Below are 16,835 nucleotides of genomic sequence, written 5' to 3'. Positions count from 1 at the left end.
TGAGTGCAGCATTTTCACAGCATCATCTTTCAAGATTTGAAATATCTCAATTGGAATTCCATCACCTCCACTAGCTTTGTTGGTAGTGATGCTTTCTAAGGCCCACTTGACTTCACCTTCCAGGATGTCTGGCTTTAGGTGAGTGATCACACCATCATGATTATCTTGGTCGTGAAGATCTTTTTTGTACAGTTCTTCTGTGTATTCTTGCCACCTCTTCTTAATATCTTCTGCTTCTGTTAGGTCCATACCATTTCTGTCCTTTATTGAGCCCATCTTTGCATGAAATGTTCCCTTGGTATCTCTAACTTTCTTGAAGAGATCTCTAGCTCCAAAATCACTGCAGATGGTGATTGCAGCCATGAAATTAAAAGACGCTTACTCCATGGAAGGAAAGTTATGACCAACCTAGATAGCATATTAAAAAGCAGAGACATTACTTTGCCAACAAAGGCTATGGTTTTTCCAGTGGTCATGTATGGATGTAAGAGTTGGACTGTGAAGGAAGCTGAGTGCCGAAGAATTGATGCTTTTGAACTGTGGTGTTGTAGAAGACTCTTGAGAGTCCCTTGGACTGCAAGGAGATCCAATGAGTCCATCCTAAAGGAGATCAGTCCTGGGTGTTTATTGGAAGGACTGATGCTTAAGCTGAAACTCCAATACTTTGGCCACCTCATACGAAGAGTTGACTCATTGGAAAAGACCCTGATGCTGGGAGAGATTGGGGGGGCAGGAGGAGAAGGGGACTACAGAGGATGAGATGGCTGGATGGCATCACCGACTTGATGGACATGAGTTTGGGTAAACTCCGGGAGTTGATGATGGACAAGGAGGCCTGGCGTGCTGCAATTCAAGGGGTTGCAAAGAGTCGGACACGACTGAGCAACTGAACTGAACTGAACAGTGGTCTATTTAACTTATTATAGCCCATGGAAGATCATTTTAGAGATTGATGGAGTATACAGATGTTATGATTCTATGTGCTCATTTTGCAGATGAGAAAACTGAGGCACCAAAATGAGATATGATCATCTTAGATTTATGCAGAACAGGCTTTAATACTCAGATCTTTAGAATCTACATACAGTGCTGATGTGGTACAAAGAAGAACTTAAACTCAGAATATCTGGGTTTGCCACCTCAATTTTCAGACATTCAGTTTCATCATCTGCAAAATGGGTATAAAAGCACCTGACCTGAAAATGTTATAGCAAGTGACATGTACGGAGTCAGGAATATATTAAAAGCATTTTGTAGACCGCAGAATATCACACTTAAGTACAGATATTTAAGATTATGATTTTTTTGTTCCTTAAAAAAATAGCAAATATAGACCCTTATTTGTATAAGCCTCAAAGTACCACTCACAATCTTTCCTGGTAGTTTTTCATGGCACAGGAAACAGGTCAGGCTCCAGGAAGTGCAGCCATTTGCTCTCTGCTCCGCTTCAGTGCTGATCATGCCAAAACCAGCACCTTGGACAGCAGCCAGAGAAGCCTCCTTTTCAGGCACCTTTAATACTCTGCATTTTCTTACCGACTGCAAGCTACTTCTGCCCTGCACTCTGACCCACACAGGGAAACACAAAAACTCCACTGCACTTCTCTCTGTGTACACTGCAAGTTCAGAAGATGGGTGTTCCCATGAAATCAGGGCTTTCTTTGACCTTCACTATTAGACAGGCATATGATGATCTATTGCCTGCTTCATTTTCTAGGAAGTGAAACTGGCCTTTTCATTTGGTCTGCCTACAGTGAACTGTGTGAATTTTAGGACTTAGAAATTTTCAACTGAGCAAATTCATAGTGAAACATAGAGCACAGCTCCCTGAGAATTTTGTGTCCTTTGGCAATGTCAGGGTCAGAACATCCATTTCAAAACCTCACCATGAAACTTTAAAATGTCAGTGTTAATTTGAGGCGAGATAGGGAAGGTGAAGAAGGACATAGTGATAATGCTGGATATAACTGTACATCTACTTCATTTACTTTAAAAGGGAATAAAAGCCACCGATTCGCCATTTTACCAATTCACAAAGAGAACATCTAAAAGACACAGGAAATAAGAGAGGATAAACAAAATCTTAGAACTTAAAAGCATTTTCAAGGTGACTTCATCATATAAATGGTTCTATGAGGAGTCATTAATTTGGTGACAGACATTACTTTGTGACTTTATTATAAACAATTATTTGAAAATGGATTACTTTCATGGTATAAATGTAGAACTGAGAGGGTCTGCTGAAAATGATAGACCTACTATAAAGGTATAAACTCATTTTAAGCCAACCCATTTTATTTGCTCCTTAACCATAATTTCAAAATTATAAATCATGGGTTGCTTATTATGAGTGACTTGTTAAGGTACCTGGCCCCTAACTAGATGCCACCAAAAAAAGCAATCTGACTCATGCTTCTGTTTACATATTGCATGATTAGTTTTTTCCAATATGAACATGCCTTAAGAGTCACTAAATACCCGATTCAAATTCAGTCCTAATACATGATATTTTTGCCCATTGCTAGGGGTTTTTTTTAAGTGCACCTTCAAACAGAGACTTCAGGAATACATAAAGCTTGCTGTTTGCTAAGGCTGAGATTCAGCACAGATGGGGGAGAGGGAAAGGTCACAGACATCCCAAAACACAAGCCAATACACACAAAACATCTTACCTTTTAGGCTCTGGATTTGCCTGGGTTTTGGGATTTTTTCTTTTTTTGGATTCCTTTTTGGTATCTTTTTTAGCCTCTGGTTCAGATGGGGAGGGAGTTTTGCTCCCTTCAGGGTCTGTGTTTGGTGGCAGCCCACCAAGGTATGCATGCATTTGTTGACTTTGGAGAGGGGGTGGTCGCATGGAGCATGCACAAAGTATGGCCAGCCATGGGAGAATCAAGAGCACACATACATGCACAAACAAAAGAAAGAAAAAGAAGGATGCATCAAACAGCAACAGCAAATGCATTCGAACTAAAATAATAAGCAAAAAAAAAAAAAAAAAAAAGATGCAAACTTGCATAAGGAAAATCAGAACTGAAAAGAAAATAAGAAATCCAAAACTGTTTCCATGACAAGATGTATAAACCTAACTGTGAATCAAGTGGCAGTCTTACAATATGAAATCCAGACAATGTGTATCATAATTCATGATGATGTTTACCAGGGAGTTTACAAAAACACTTCATTATTTTATAACACTTCCTTATTCAGTAACATATGTAGAATACAGTGTGACAACCCAGAGAATATAATGCAACTTCTCTCTCTCTCTTTAAAGAATTCAGTCCAAGAGGCTGTAACAGATAGTCATCAAAGTGTACATATTTATAAAAAGCAGAATTATGCAGAGATAGTCCCCAGGTATCAGAGTTTTCATGAATATCTTTTATGCAAATGAAAGGTCATGTGCTGGGCTAGCAAACCTGGTAACAATGGGAGGTGATGAAAATCTTGTTGCCTGTTAAATATTCAAACCTACAGTGCTATTGTTACCCAGCTCTAAATGTTGAAGTTGCATCTCATAAAATCTACCAGCACTAGAGAGAGGAAAAGCACCAAACCAACCCCACAGATATTCCAGAGTTGTATAGCTTGCAAAGATGACTGACATGGTCTGATTTAAAAGAAAAAGTTGTCAATTCTGGACTCTCCCATGTAAGAATTTCCCCAGAGCAGTGAGTTTTTTACTGCAGGCTGGGTTTCTGAAGCCACCTAGTTTTCCCTGGGTGTGCCTTCCCTGGCTGTTGGTCAGGGTTCACGGGGTAATGGAGGCTTCTCTTTATAGTAATGTGAGGCTACACATACTGGGATAGTAAATCACTGGCTATGGCAGTGCAGAAATTTATTCCGGGTCTTCAGAGCCAAATGGTACCATTCTTAAGTTATTTGCTGCTTTTTGCATTATTTAAAACACGGATCTTTTCCTCCAGGAGCTGGGCAATGTCTAAAGAAAGAAAGTACTTAGTATGAAGTTAGAAGAACTGATGTTTGGTCTTGTCTGTAAAACCTAAAAACCGAAGGGGTTGACTACACCATGATCTCAGATCTCCCAGCTCTCTGGTTAAACTCAGTGTCGTGATTATCTACGTCTCCCAGCATCACTTTGCTTGCTTCAGCCCTTAAGTCTCCTCTGCTGAGCATTTATACATGCTCCTCCTTTTGCCCAGAACCACTCAGCTCCTACTTCAGTACTCGGCCCAAGCATCAGCTCCTCAGGGAGACTCTCCCAGCATCCTGCCACCCCATCTGAATCATGGTCTTTCATTAAATGCTACCATGGGATTTCATCCCTGTTTCTCAAAGAATCAATTTCTCTGTAACTCTGCCTTTGCTTGATGTCTAGTTTTTGCTCACCATGTACGCTGAAGGTGTATCAGAGACCACTCTAGAAGTCCTGTTTGCCGTTTCTGTCTAGACTCATGAGAGGAGAAGAAATTCAGACCTGTGTGTATGTTCTTTGCGTTTGTGTGGCTGGTGTGTGTGTGTGTGTGTGTGCGCGCCCACATGTCTGGACTACTGAGCAAATAGAAATGGGTAGACTTAGAGATGACCCTAAGAGCAGGACCAGCTGTAAACCACTGCCAGCACCTTAAACATCTTTTTAAAAGGAATACCCCTGGACACGTGCCTACCTGTTCCCATGGACGTGGGATGCACAGAAGGCGAAGCTATAGTGAAGGAGGGTTGGGTCGATCATGGCGCCGTTTTCTGCCCGTTCAAGCAAGTCTCTGAGGTAGCACAGATGTCGGTGACACCCTCGGACTCCGTTCCGGGCGCAGTACTCGTCTAGTACAAACACCTGGCCAGGACTGAACCAGCCCTGATTGGGGAATAAAGGAGAGACCTTCTTTCAAATACAGGTTGGGTTTATTTAGGGGAGAGCTCTGCAGTTGGGGGTGACTGGAGAAGGGGGTTAAAAATAGCCAGAGCCAACACCTCCTGATTGCTCATTAAGCCCCAGTCACTCTGCCACACGCCATGTGTGCTAGCTGGTTCGGTCCTCACCAAAGCCCTGTGAGGGAGGTGCTGCTCTCCCTGGTGGACGGATGGGAAACCCGAGCTCAGGGAGTACATGCAATTTCCCTAGTGTCCCACAGCTAGTAAGTGATGGAGTGTGGATTAGCAGAGGGCACGATTCCAGAAACAAGAGTCTCACCCACTGCTTTAACACTGAACCATAAACCCTAAGAGCACTGGAGTGGGGCTAGGGCAAAGTCTTGGTTACTGACAAGAGAAAATAATAACATTAATGCCTTAAATTGGTACAGTGCTTTACCCTTGACAAGAGCTTTTAGTTGAGCCCATGACAACCTTGAGAAGTAGACAGGGCAGGTTTATGTTTATTTCACAGATGAGGAAATGAAAATAAGAGCTCACAAATAATACAAAATAGCCAGGACTCAAACCCAGCTCTGTCTTTCTCTGTATCTTCTGTATTTTTAATACTCTGGAGCATTAATAAATACTAGGATTGATCTACATTCATGCCAGGACTTCATAAATCCTTTCACTTTGGAAGAAAAAAAATTTTTTTTTTAGATTTTAAAATGAAGATAATAACAGAACTTTCCAAAAAGAACAACATGACTTTAAGTTCTCAAGTTGTGAATCATATATGATTCAACTAAACTGAGAGGAGCTTCCTGTGCCCAGGCTGAGGTTTTATATTCTCCCTGGAAGTTATTTGTTTTCTTATTATGTATTTGCATGGTGCAGGACCACGCAAAACTCTGCTCTACAAAAGAATCGGGCTGGAATCTCTGATGCAGAGCACATTAGGACGTGCCATGGTGTAGAAACTGCTGCCTCCACCAAGCACTTAAGAAAAAAGATGCCCAGTAAGGCCCAGCGACTTGCCACTCAAAGTCACTCTTGGGACAAGCCTGTAATGAAATCACTTCTTTCAGTCTGAGTACTTTTAGCCAGAAATAAAAATTGAGGTGGTACTTTGTAAGCCGGGAATTTAGGATGATCTTAAATATAAACCTAATTTTACTTTGAGGGTCTTCTCTGAGTCATCTTTTGAATATACCTCTCCATCCTGGGAGAGAAACGGCAAAAGGAGAAAGTGACTGGGTGGCAGGTAGAGGCCACAGAAGTGCAGAACGGAGGCCCCTGCAACACTCGGATCTTGTGCTAGGGGTCCGGGGAATCTTCGATTGACAACATGCAGCTCAGCAATGCATCCGACGAAAGACGGCATCTTTCCTATTTCAAATGATAAGTTACTGCAGAGGGCGGGAGAGTAGTCGAGGCAGTGGGCTGCCCCTATAGGCAACTTCTTTGCCACTCCATCTGCTACCCCAAATGCTAAATCTTAGAAACAACACTGCTGTGAAAGATTAAAATATATTTTCTACGACTCAGATGACACCAAGTCTTTTGTAGATGCCAAAATAGCTGCTTTGAAAAGAGTTGAAGAAATATCAATTAGGAGCTCAGTCGAAGACACAGAAAAATTTATGTATCCCTGCTGGTCGGTCTCCAAAACTGACTGGAAAAAAAGACTGTAATAATGAGAAAATGGAATGTATGGAGGCAGGAGACGAGGTCCTCTTAATGGCTCTTATTTTCTGAAATTGGGGGACGACGATTAATACATACAGGTATACAAATGGGGAAGGAAACTATTTTACACTATTCACAATTAATTTGGGGTTTTGGGGCCTGAATATGACTAACAGGAAGCGAGCTTCAGAATTTCATTTCTGGTTTAATTCTTTAGACGGCATTCACTCCTCAGGGATGAATGTCTTAGCGAAACAGAAAACCGAAGAAAGTACGATTTGAAAAAAGTCTTGAAAATAATACGTCTCAAAAAAATTCCTCAAGAGACTAGGAATTATATATAAAAGGAAACGATTTAAGTTCAGAGGCAAATTCTTACAAGTTTCATGAACACAATTTATAATGACGTGAATAATTACATAATCACAGAAAACACATTTGAGAAAAACTGCCTTGCAATGCAAGGTAAGCCTTTTTTTTTTTTAAAGTCAAAATGATGTATTCCTTTTCAGTTTGGCAAAGTTCAGACTTCTGATAATGTGATTCTAAACCTGAGATAATCAATGAATCTTTTATGAGACAAAGATTAATAAATTATTCCACATGATCCTGCTTCTGTTTTTTGGACTATTTTATCTGTCATTTTTATATTTTGGCTTCTAACAAAGAACAAAAAAAGGAATTTAAAAGAAAAATTGGAACAGACTTAGGAGAAAGCCGTATCATTTAAAAAAAAAACCCAGATTTTCATTATATTTATGTTGCTATCAATAAAATGTTAACCTGAGTTAATTAATATTAACAATATACAGATATATTCATCTTAGTATGTGGAGTCAGAGATGAGGCTTTTCCTCTGTGTAAAGCCACTGTATCCTTTCCCCTCACCTTTCCCATCTATAAAGTGGGATCAATAGTCTATCTTTAAAAAATAACAATTTCTGGTTTGCAGAAGAAAATAAATTGAGTCTTTTAAATTGCATAGCATAAAGCCCAAAATGTATCTTCAGAAATCCAATAAAGACATAATAGCAGTCCTTTGCATTTAAATGATTTAAATCTAGGTTTAAAACAGGATTTTAAGAAATACCCATGCACTTGTGGAAGAGTTCGACTTCTAACCATCTTAAGCACCATAAAAAAATTCCCTCAAAGGGTATAAAAAATGCTTGGAATACTATGTAGGGAAAAAAGCCACCCAAACAAACAAACCCAAACCCATTTAGCTTATGTAAGGGGAAGTGAACTTTATTGACAAATCATTTTAATCTTTAAAAATATAAACAAAAAGGACCCATTCATTTCCGAGACAGGAGCACAGGGTCTTATTATCTGGGGTGAGGTGGGAGGGGGATCTTGAAGACTAAGAAACCAAGGCAATTTTTACAAGTTCTCTACAAGTAGGTGCCAAACTCGATTATCCTCTTGAGAATATTTCTCATGTAGCAGCTGAAAAGGGGGACGCTCAGATAGGGAGGCTGAGGAATTGGATCTGTCTCTACTGATAACTTCCTCCCGCTCTGTCTTCTTTCTTTGGTAAGGAAAACTATCTCAACCCAGGAAATCAAAAACACATTTATAATTGTTAAAGAGGCTCCGTAATGGGGAGAAGAGCTTCTGACACAAAGGTAGAGAAATATTTTATCTTTCAAAATGTTATTGCATTTAAATTGCTGTAGACCAAAGAATATACTTGCCAGGCAAGAATAGGAATCATTAAGTCTGTGATCCAAAGTTAGGCGTTGCACCATCTCAAAGAGGGAAGCGTGGTCAAAGTTACAGGGGTTGGAAGAGATAAATTCATCCATGCCATGTTTTTGAGCTCTATCTGCGTCTGTTCATTTATACATGTAGAGAGAGACACAATTTAGAGAAACATCGCATTTTCTTTGACATTTCAAATTACACAGGAATTCACTAAGCATTACGAATGCTAGCTGTTTTCCCGTCGCCACCCACCAACATCCCCAAGATACTCTTTTTACCTCCCATTGTCAACTTGCATCACTTACTGGTGAGTTTATTGCATTTCGGCAAAAATATATTGGCATCAACATGTTTATCAAATGATCACAACTCTAGTGCATTTATGTTGTTCTTGAAAAACTAAGCACACGACCGTAACTTCGCCTGTGTTTCACCAAACACTGAAAGCAGATCGGATCTTTGCTTATAAAAGCCTATTTAGCTTTTCGATTTTTAATAGATTCTGCCATTCCAGTGGTTATGTCTAGAGCAATTTCTCTACAATTACTGGGATCATCTGGAAAAAAAAGGGTTATGCTGATTCTCAGCCAAGTGACAATATTAGTATCCTCCCCTTTCAAATCCCCGTGGCCAATTTGGTTGCACAAAAGATTTGGGTCCCCATCCTCCAAAATTAAAACAAAATAATAACAAAAGATTTCCACTGAAACCTGGAGAATAAGTTCACTGGGAATTTAGTTAGTGATAGCAAAGGACACTGCCTGAGATAGTGTGCTTACTCAGTTAGCAAAGCTTATGAAAGACAAACAAATTTACTCAGCAAGGGCTATGATCTGCCATTTATTGTGAATTAATAGTCTCAATGTATTCACACTTTTCCTTACAGGGTGAAGGCTGTAGGCAAAACCTCCTAAGGGCTAACTAATTAATCTCAATATGTGTAACTAAAATAGTCTATATTCAATCGGCAAAATAACTCAGAGAATTCAACTCAAGTGAGACCAAGCAAATCTCGGAAGAGAAGGGAACGAAGGTCCTAGAAATTAAAAGAATCGGCTCACTCCATCTCATATTTACTCCCTCTCCTGAAATGCTGCAAGGAAAAAGAATCTTAAATCAAGCAAGAGTGTATTCATCTCCTTGCGTGCAACATTCTCCTTGAATACAGGCACCTGCCAGGGACCAGCGATGCTGTCAGGACATGCAGAGAATGGATTTCTGACTTGAGAAGGTGTTTGAATAATATTTTCAAACGTGGCCTTCATCCCAGGCAGCTTTTTTTTCTTCCCTGCTTGGGGGCTGACTGAAAATGGGGGCTATAGTTACAGTGTAGTATTAAGATCATGATTTTCCCTCATATTATTAATTTTGTGTATCATTCCAATCTACATGCATGGTATGTCAGATGTACGCCTTCTTCCTATTAGGTTTTTAAATCTTCAGTCATCTTTCAGAGAGGCAGCAAGTGGTCAGTGTTTGAACAGGATGTGTTGTTTATGCCCAAGACACACGAAAGCAACAGTTTCCAGAAGGCAAGTCGAAGGATGTGTGTTTTAATAGGCAATTCGCTCCTTTCGGAGGATAAAACACGAGATTTTGGAAGGGCTATCACATGGGCAGGGATTTTATTAGAGAATCTGCCTCTTTGCTGGGTCAATTGCCTGAGATTTGTCTTCAGGAAAGTGCTTTCAATTTGGAGGTTAGGTGCTTAATCTTTTAGCATTCTTTTGTTTGGTAATGTGGTGTCCAAGCTGTATTTCTCTTTTGACTCAGGATGGCTGGAAAGAGAGGTGGCCAGGAAGTTGGTTCTGGGGAAAAAGCTAGCTGTTTCTGCGGAGTCGGGTGGGGTGTGTGTGTTTCCTGTGGCCCAAGGCAAGCGGTTTGAACCTGCTCCAACTTTAGGTGTCTTCCTGCAAGATGACACTCCTGTAACCCAGGTGGTACCGCTCCATTGCCTAGGACAAATCTGTTCTTTTAGCCCCATCGTGTCAGTCCCTGGAGAAACTAACAGTGGGCTACACACCCATTGCTTGTCCTGTTTCATCCTCATAAAAAGCCTCACTCACGCCGTGCCTCCCAATTTCTAGCAGATAGATGAGGCGAGTTTCGGCCAGCACCAGCTTCCTGCTCTCAGATCTCCCAGAGGAGGCTGCAGGCTGACCAACTAGTCAGGCCGCTCACCTTGCCAGCTTGGCTCTGCCATTTTACTGCTCTTCAATTATGATGACGCAAACGGTCACTCAGCTAGAGAGAAGAGGACTCTCTTTTCGGCTGTTCAAAATATAGCCCGTGTTTCAAGTCTCTTACTCTTTATCTGTTGAGCCTCTAGAAAACTTGGTGATGAACTATTTTGCTTGGCTGCCAGTTCAGGAAATGGATCTGCAAAGAGAGCTTGGCTCCTCCGTGGAGACCCGGGTACAGACCCACCCTCCCGCCTCCCCCATCCATCATCACAAGACAGCTTCACCACGCTAATTCTTGGCTTAGACTTCAGAGAAAGAACAATTTCATTTTTACTGACAATTTAAAGCAGGCTTTAAAACAGGCTTAAAATCCGCCTGTTTTCCTTTTCTGAAAGTAACCCTATCAACATAGAAATTCCTGTTTCCCTTCTTCCTCCTTTTGTCTCTTGTCAGTTCACATGGTGAATGAGCCTGGGACTGAGGGAGGGGGCCTGGACGCTCCTGTGAGAGCCGGTTTTAAAGAGGTGCAGGATACTGGCGGAGGTGCTGATCTGTCTGAGCCTCAGTTTCCTCACGTGTAAAAGGAGCCAAACTTTCAGTTCCCTTTCTGCTTCACTGTCACTTAATCATTCTTAAGGTCCTTTTCACAACTTCCATGTGTGGGGGATGGAGCTTAATGCAGTGGGAATTTCCAGCAAGTACACCGAGCAGCCCCTGGATTTTGCTCACATAGAATCATCATTTACTCAGAATTAGGCTCATTATTTCAATGGTTCCAACAACTCAAGAGTGCTTAACAGGGTGGCTCCCATGAAATTTCTGAGAGTTTCACTGAGTTTATTCTATTCGGGTGGGGAGGGGGGCGGGGAAGGAGAATCGGTAGGTGGGGAATGCTATTTTATGGTGTCCGTGGAAGGGATGTGATTTTGAAGCTCCATCCAAACACGGATTTTGAAAATTCTGTTCTCTGCTGTGCTCCCAGCACCGACAATGGAACCTGGCACACAGCAGGCACTCAAGACGTATGTGTTAAAATAATTTACTAATATCTCATGGAAATAAATAAATACATTTGGTCAACAAATATTTTCTATTTCTTGACTTTCGGAAATGTTGACACATTAAATTCAACAGGAACAATTTATCTGAGGTGGGACAGCAGGTGCTTAGATGGCTGGGCTTCGAGGGTCACAAAGACTGAATGTGAGGCCAGCTCTGCTGTTAGAAGATCTGAGACGTGAGGAAGTTGACTAATGTTTCCGAGTTTCATTTTCCTCACGTGTTAAGTTGAGAAAGGTGTTTGAGTCTACCCTCAGAGGTGGTTGTTCACAGGATCTGGTAAGAAGAATCTGTGAAGCACCTAGGTACCTAGCATATACTAAGCATTCGCCTCAGCCGTGAGTGGACGAGCAGGCTTCTCACAGCTCTCAAAGTCAGTTGGTCTAATATTCTCAGAGAGCCAAGGCTGTCTCTACTCTGATCACTAATGTTAGTTAGAGGTTGCCTCTTAAACCATATTGTTTCTAGGAAGCTGAGAGTCCTTCCCAAGCTCTCTGCTTTATGCTTCTCCTCTGGCCCTGTATAATTAACTCCTAATCTCTGTCTCTGTGTTTTTGCTGGGTGATGTATTTCTCTGTGGTCAGAACACACACTTAAATTCCCTGATAGATAATATGTTTCTTGAGGGTACGTTCCTGATCTGTTATTTTTCCCTTCCAGCTCCCAGAGGAGCCAGGTCCTTAGGAGGTATTTATTAACTGACTTACTCTGACACCTCCATCCCAGGAAACTTCTCATCGACTTTATTAAGGAGTCACACACATGGGGATTCAGATGGCATCTTGCAAATCCCAAAGTGGGAACATGTGCTCTTAAGGGGGAAAAAAATCTTATAAAAGGAAACAGAATTCTAGGTGCAGGTGTCTTTGGATACCATTCAGATTGTCTGCCTGTGTCTCCATACATGTCTAGGGCCATATGCATTACATATGTTGTCTATTTTAAAATAAAACACTGCAGCGGTCCAGCTGTTCTAAATTCTGTTTCAAAGAACTTGTGGGTGCTTCTCAAGCAACACCATCCAGTCATCCTTGCAATGGCCCAGTCTGTTCTTCCACAGTGCTGAACATTAAAAACTAAATGCTCCGTGCCATCCCATTTTGCCCTGTACAAACGATTGGAACAGGCTGATGAGAGAAAAAGAAAACTCCAATGTTGACATTAGCAAGGGGAAAACAGCCCAGAGCAAAAGGGTGAGAAAGTCAATTCCTGGATTCAGGACACCTTGGGATCCATTCCTTTGCCAATGTTTGGCATGTGTCAAGGGAATGCAAATGAATTTAAATACTAGGCTGAGCAAAACAGAATTAGGAGGGGAAAGTAGAAGCTTAAAGCTCTAATGAGGTTTGGATTAGCTCTTGCTTTCAGAGACACATACCAATGTTCTTTTTCATTAGTATGTGTGTGTGTTTTTTTTTTTTTAAACTTATTTAAGAAATCAAGGACTGACTGAATTTTAAGAATTTACTTCAGTCTTAACCTTTTCCAGACTTGGCTGAATAGTTGCTAACTCTTGCTCGGTTTGCAAGGGCTTCACATGTACTGAAAATGGGCTATGTAATTTCATAGGCTTTGGAGCGAGGGCATAATTCAACACATCTTCCAAACAATGCCACTTGTTTCACTTCTGGGCTTTAACTGTATAAAGATATTGAAGTCCTCTACAGCATGGGCATAGGAGAATGGCTTCACACTGAACTTAGATGAATAATGGTGCCTAAACTACATTTATAAATTTAAGGAACTATCAGTGGGCATCCATGATAAAGGAAAAGGCTGACAGACACACAGACTTCAGGAAAGCAGGTATCCTTTCAAGCGGAAACTAACTAAAATCTTTGCCCCAAGTTTGCTCGAAAACAATTTTGGTGTGGCATTTAAGGACTATTGTGAAAATCACAGTTCCTGGAATGATATGATTATGTGGACTTTACACTCTCATTTAATCTGCTTAAATTTCAAGTGATGTTCATCACTGACCATCCTATCGTTTATCTGTTCTTTAACCCATCACAAGGTTTGGGTTTACTTCATGTTTGATATTTTCTCCCTCACAATGGGAAAGCACATATCATATTATTTCATGATCTCTTAATAGCAAGCATATTTGTGTGATCTTGTTTCTGATCCAAAAAAAATTTAGATAAGTTTGCAGTAAGGTCTACCAAATGGAATTTTCTTGAGGGGAGTGGATAATATACTTTTTCAATTTTCATTTTATGGAGACTTTATTATCCCAGCAGCTCAGGGAATGAACAGAAAAGGTCAAATCTCTCTTTTTATTTTGTAATATTACATTTTAGAACTTTTTATAGGCTAAAGAAAAAATTCTGCTGTTGAAAATAAACTATGACTAGGTTGCTAATAAATTGTCTAAGAGAGGCTTCTTTCTCTACTGAATCCCTTTTATAATAAACTAGAGGTAGCTGTTTTATCACTGAAATTTAGAGCACAGTTATGGCTGCTGTTACTCCTGATGGATGCTTGAGGCAAGAGAATAGCTAATGTAACTATAAAGTCATTGTGAACTCAAACTGCAAATTAAAAGGTGACTTTGTATCTTTCTTATATGGAAAATGTGTGCTTGTCATATCTGCTTGACAGTGTAAGAGTGGATGTATGGTTTGGACAATAACGAACAATGACAGTAGTCAACCTCATCAGAAGACATGAAATAAAGAAATGACAATGATTGATGGCAGCTGGCTGTTTACAGACTTTTCTAGAAGAGTTTTTCTTGGCTTGATCAAGTAATAACCAGGGGATGTTGCTCCCTGCCTGAGCTCTGCACAGGAAGCAAAAGACTGGTCCTCCCCTGCCTGCTGCCCTTGAGAAACAACTTAATTCTTTCATGGTCTCTTTGACTCAGTCAACCTAACTTGCATGGCCAACACCAAAAGGCTTCCTCAGAAGCTATTAAGGGCCACACTGCATTTTGCAGAAATCACTGACAGGACAACCACGGGGATAAACATGTGATGTTTATTTCAATGTTCATTTTTGTGATTCTTCATAATGCAAATGCTTTGAATAAAAATCATCAGAGATTTTTGTCAGTGATCAGGAAACAAATAAATGATCTGTAATTTTCCCTGCTTTACTTACAATTTACAGAGTACTTGATAATATTTTTATGGCACTGCAGCATGAGCTAACACAAATTTTCGAGAGTTGACTAATTAATAATGTCTCCTATAAGTCACTATAGGTAATGAAAATAGTTGATTAGTGAACAATATGTTAGATGTGCCTCAAGTAGGTAACAAAGAAGTGACCCTTCATTTAATATGATCTATTGAGAGCCTACCACAGTATTTGGAAAATTTTGGACCTTACTATGAGAGTCTATTCTTTTAAAAAGTCATATACTTTACGGAGAGAAGAAATGTGATTTATAGTGTGGTTTGGGGTCATGCAAGTTAATACTGAATTCATTCTCTGATGTTGCATTCCTGCAATGTAGTAACTGCAAGTTGACAATACAAGAAGATATAGCAAAAAATCTCCTCAGACAAAACTCTAGAAAGGAATTAGGCAAATGACTATTTGGAAGTCCATTAGGATATCAATGTGTTGTTGGGCAAATACATGTAGTTTTATTAGAAAAAAATTCACTCAGTCATCTACTTATCCATCTTATAGATTTTTTTTTAAGTATAGCAAAATCCTAAATTTTCACCAAGTTCACATTCTCCAGTAAGCTTTTAAAAATGCCTTATCAGACATGTAAAGGAAGGAAAGTTAAATTAAGAATTAAGTATCTGCTTGGAGTGGTTAAAAAAAAAATCTGTCTGCTAGCCAGGGGTACATTTATGCAAAAGAAAAAAAGAAAAGAAAGGAGGGGGAAAGCAAAATTAAGAAACGAAAAGAATCAAGGACTATTATTAAATGGTCAGGAGAAATGATGCGACCTACAACTTCTAAGTGAGCGTTCAGAATACTTGAGTACATATTTGCCTGCTCTCTTGACCAATTTTTCTAGCTCCCTCTAATGTCAAGTTTTCCCTTAACACATTTTTGGTGACTGACTTTTTCCTCTATGAATAAAGGAACTGTATACTCTGTTTTAGTAATAAATAGTGAAGAGAATGATTTTTCTAGTTTTAAAGTTTCTTTTTTCCTCTTAGAGGTGTAGTTTTAGAAAAATGAATACAAATACAAATGATGTAAAAAACGTTATTGTTGTCATTGTTCTTGGGAGAGCAGTGGAGAGAGATTTGAGACCAGAGGTCTAAACCCTCCATGACATTGTGAGACTGTGAATCTGAAGCTTCTGTGAGTAAATTACATGATTTCAATTGTGTCCTCAATTTCTTGCTTTTGTGTGTGGTAGCTGCATGTATTATATCTCTCTTTTCAAAATTAACCTCCATTGGGTCTTAGAGTACACCCTCAATTTAGGCAGAATGAATTCTTTCATGTTCAAATAATGCATTTACTTTATTAATTGCGTTCTGCAATTTCTTGGAGTCTTACTCAGTTACCACCTTTGGGTTTCCTAGCCCACCTTTCTGTTCGTTAAGGTATCCATGGTTACCACACCATTGGTTCCCTGACCATTCTAACCTTTGGAATGGGAAAGGAAAAACAACAACAACAACACATCATCAGAGTGCAAAATGATCTGTTTTCAGGCATTAAGCAGTCAGGTAGCTGTGAATTCCATGAAACGAAGGCAGTCTTTGCCATTTCGTTGTGATGTTCATTAATATTCTTGGAATTAAAAAAAAATAGGAGATGTTAATGGTTGGCTTTACTCAGAGGATCATTTGATGCCAATATGAAAGCCAAGGAGAGGAGGCAATTATGCACACATCACATGCATCCTAGTTCCAGTATGGAAGCTTACATTTCCAACCTAAGGTCAGGAAAATTACATAAAAAGTTTTACTACAAAGTCTAGACATGAGGAAGATTTCAGAGGAGAGGGAGGAAGCACATTGCAGGTGTCAGATAATCTAGTCTGATTATCTGAGCTGTGCTAGCTATAGGGGAACACTTACCCTTCAGTCCAGCTAGAAGTTAGCAGGGTAAGAAGGAACAAACCAGAATAACATAAAGACTAGCAACAAGGCTCAGGAAAGCAGACAGGAGTTCTAACCTAGCAGCTAAAGTTCTTGGGTTCGAGCAAAGATTGAACAAGAAAACTTAAATGAAACAAAACAAAAAACAAGAAAACCAAAGCCAACCCCCACCCCAAACCAACAGTAACCAAGGTCCCCCTAACTGCTCAAGGCTGTTCAGGTGGTAGCAAAACTAGAACAATTCTCAAAAACATCCAACTTTAGGGATTTATGATGTGATTAACAGTTATTAGTTGAGAAACAGACATTAATATGAGACTCATTGCAAGTGACATATCAAATAATCATTGACCAAAAT

General features: G+C 39.9%; 1 protein-coding gene across 15 annotated transcripts in view; it reads right to left on the bottom strand.

Annotated features, from left to right (window-relative positions):
- CADPS (calcium dependent secretion activator) overlaps positions 1-16,835 on the bottom strand; it is a 471,095-nt gene that overhangs the window by 131,678 nt on the left and 322,582 nt on the right. For 8 of the 15 annotated variants that reach the window (XM_086367068.1, XM_086367074.1, XM_086367070.1 and 5 more), the window contains exons 12-13: positions 8,202-8,338; positions 4,629-4,816 (exon numbers count right to left, since the gene is read on the bottom strand). In XM_086367068.1, the coding sequence (XP_086223194.1) occupies positions 4,629-4,816; positions 8,202-8,338 (325 nt within the window). Of the gene's footprint in view, positions 1-2,672; positions 2,832-4,628; positions 4,817-8,201; positions 8,339-16,835 lie in introns of all 15 variants that reach the window. The other 7 variants (XM_086367063.1, XM_086367067.1, XM_086367064.1 and 4 more) reach the window with 1 other exon arrangement.

Source organism: Bos grunniens, chromosome 22, assembly GCF_055505025.1.
Source record: "Bos grunniens cultivar Pamir isolate PY7600 chromosome 22, Bosgru_T2T1.0, whole genome shotgun sequence".
NCBI classification, from domain to species: Eukaryota; Metazoa; Chordata; class Mammalia; order Artiodactyla; family Bovidae; genus Bos; species Bos grunniens.
Note: the sequence above shows the minus strand (reverse complement) of the source record. Positions and strands in the feature narration are given on the sequence as shown.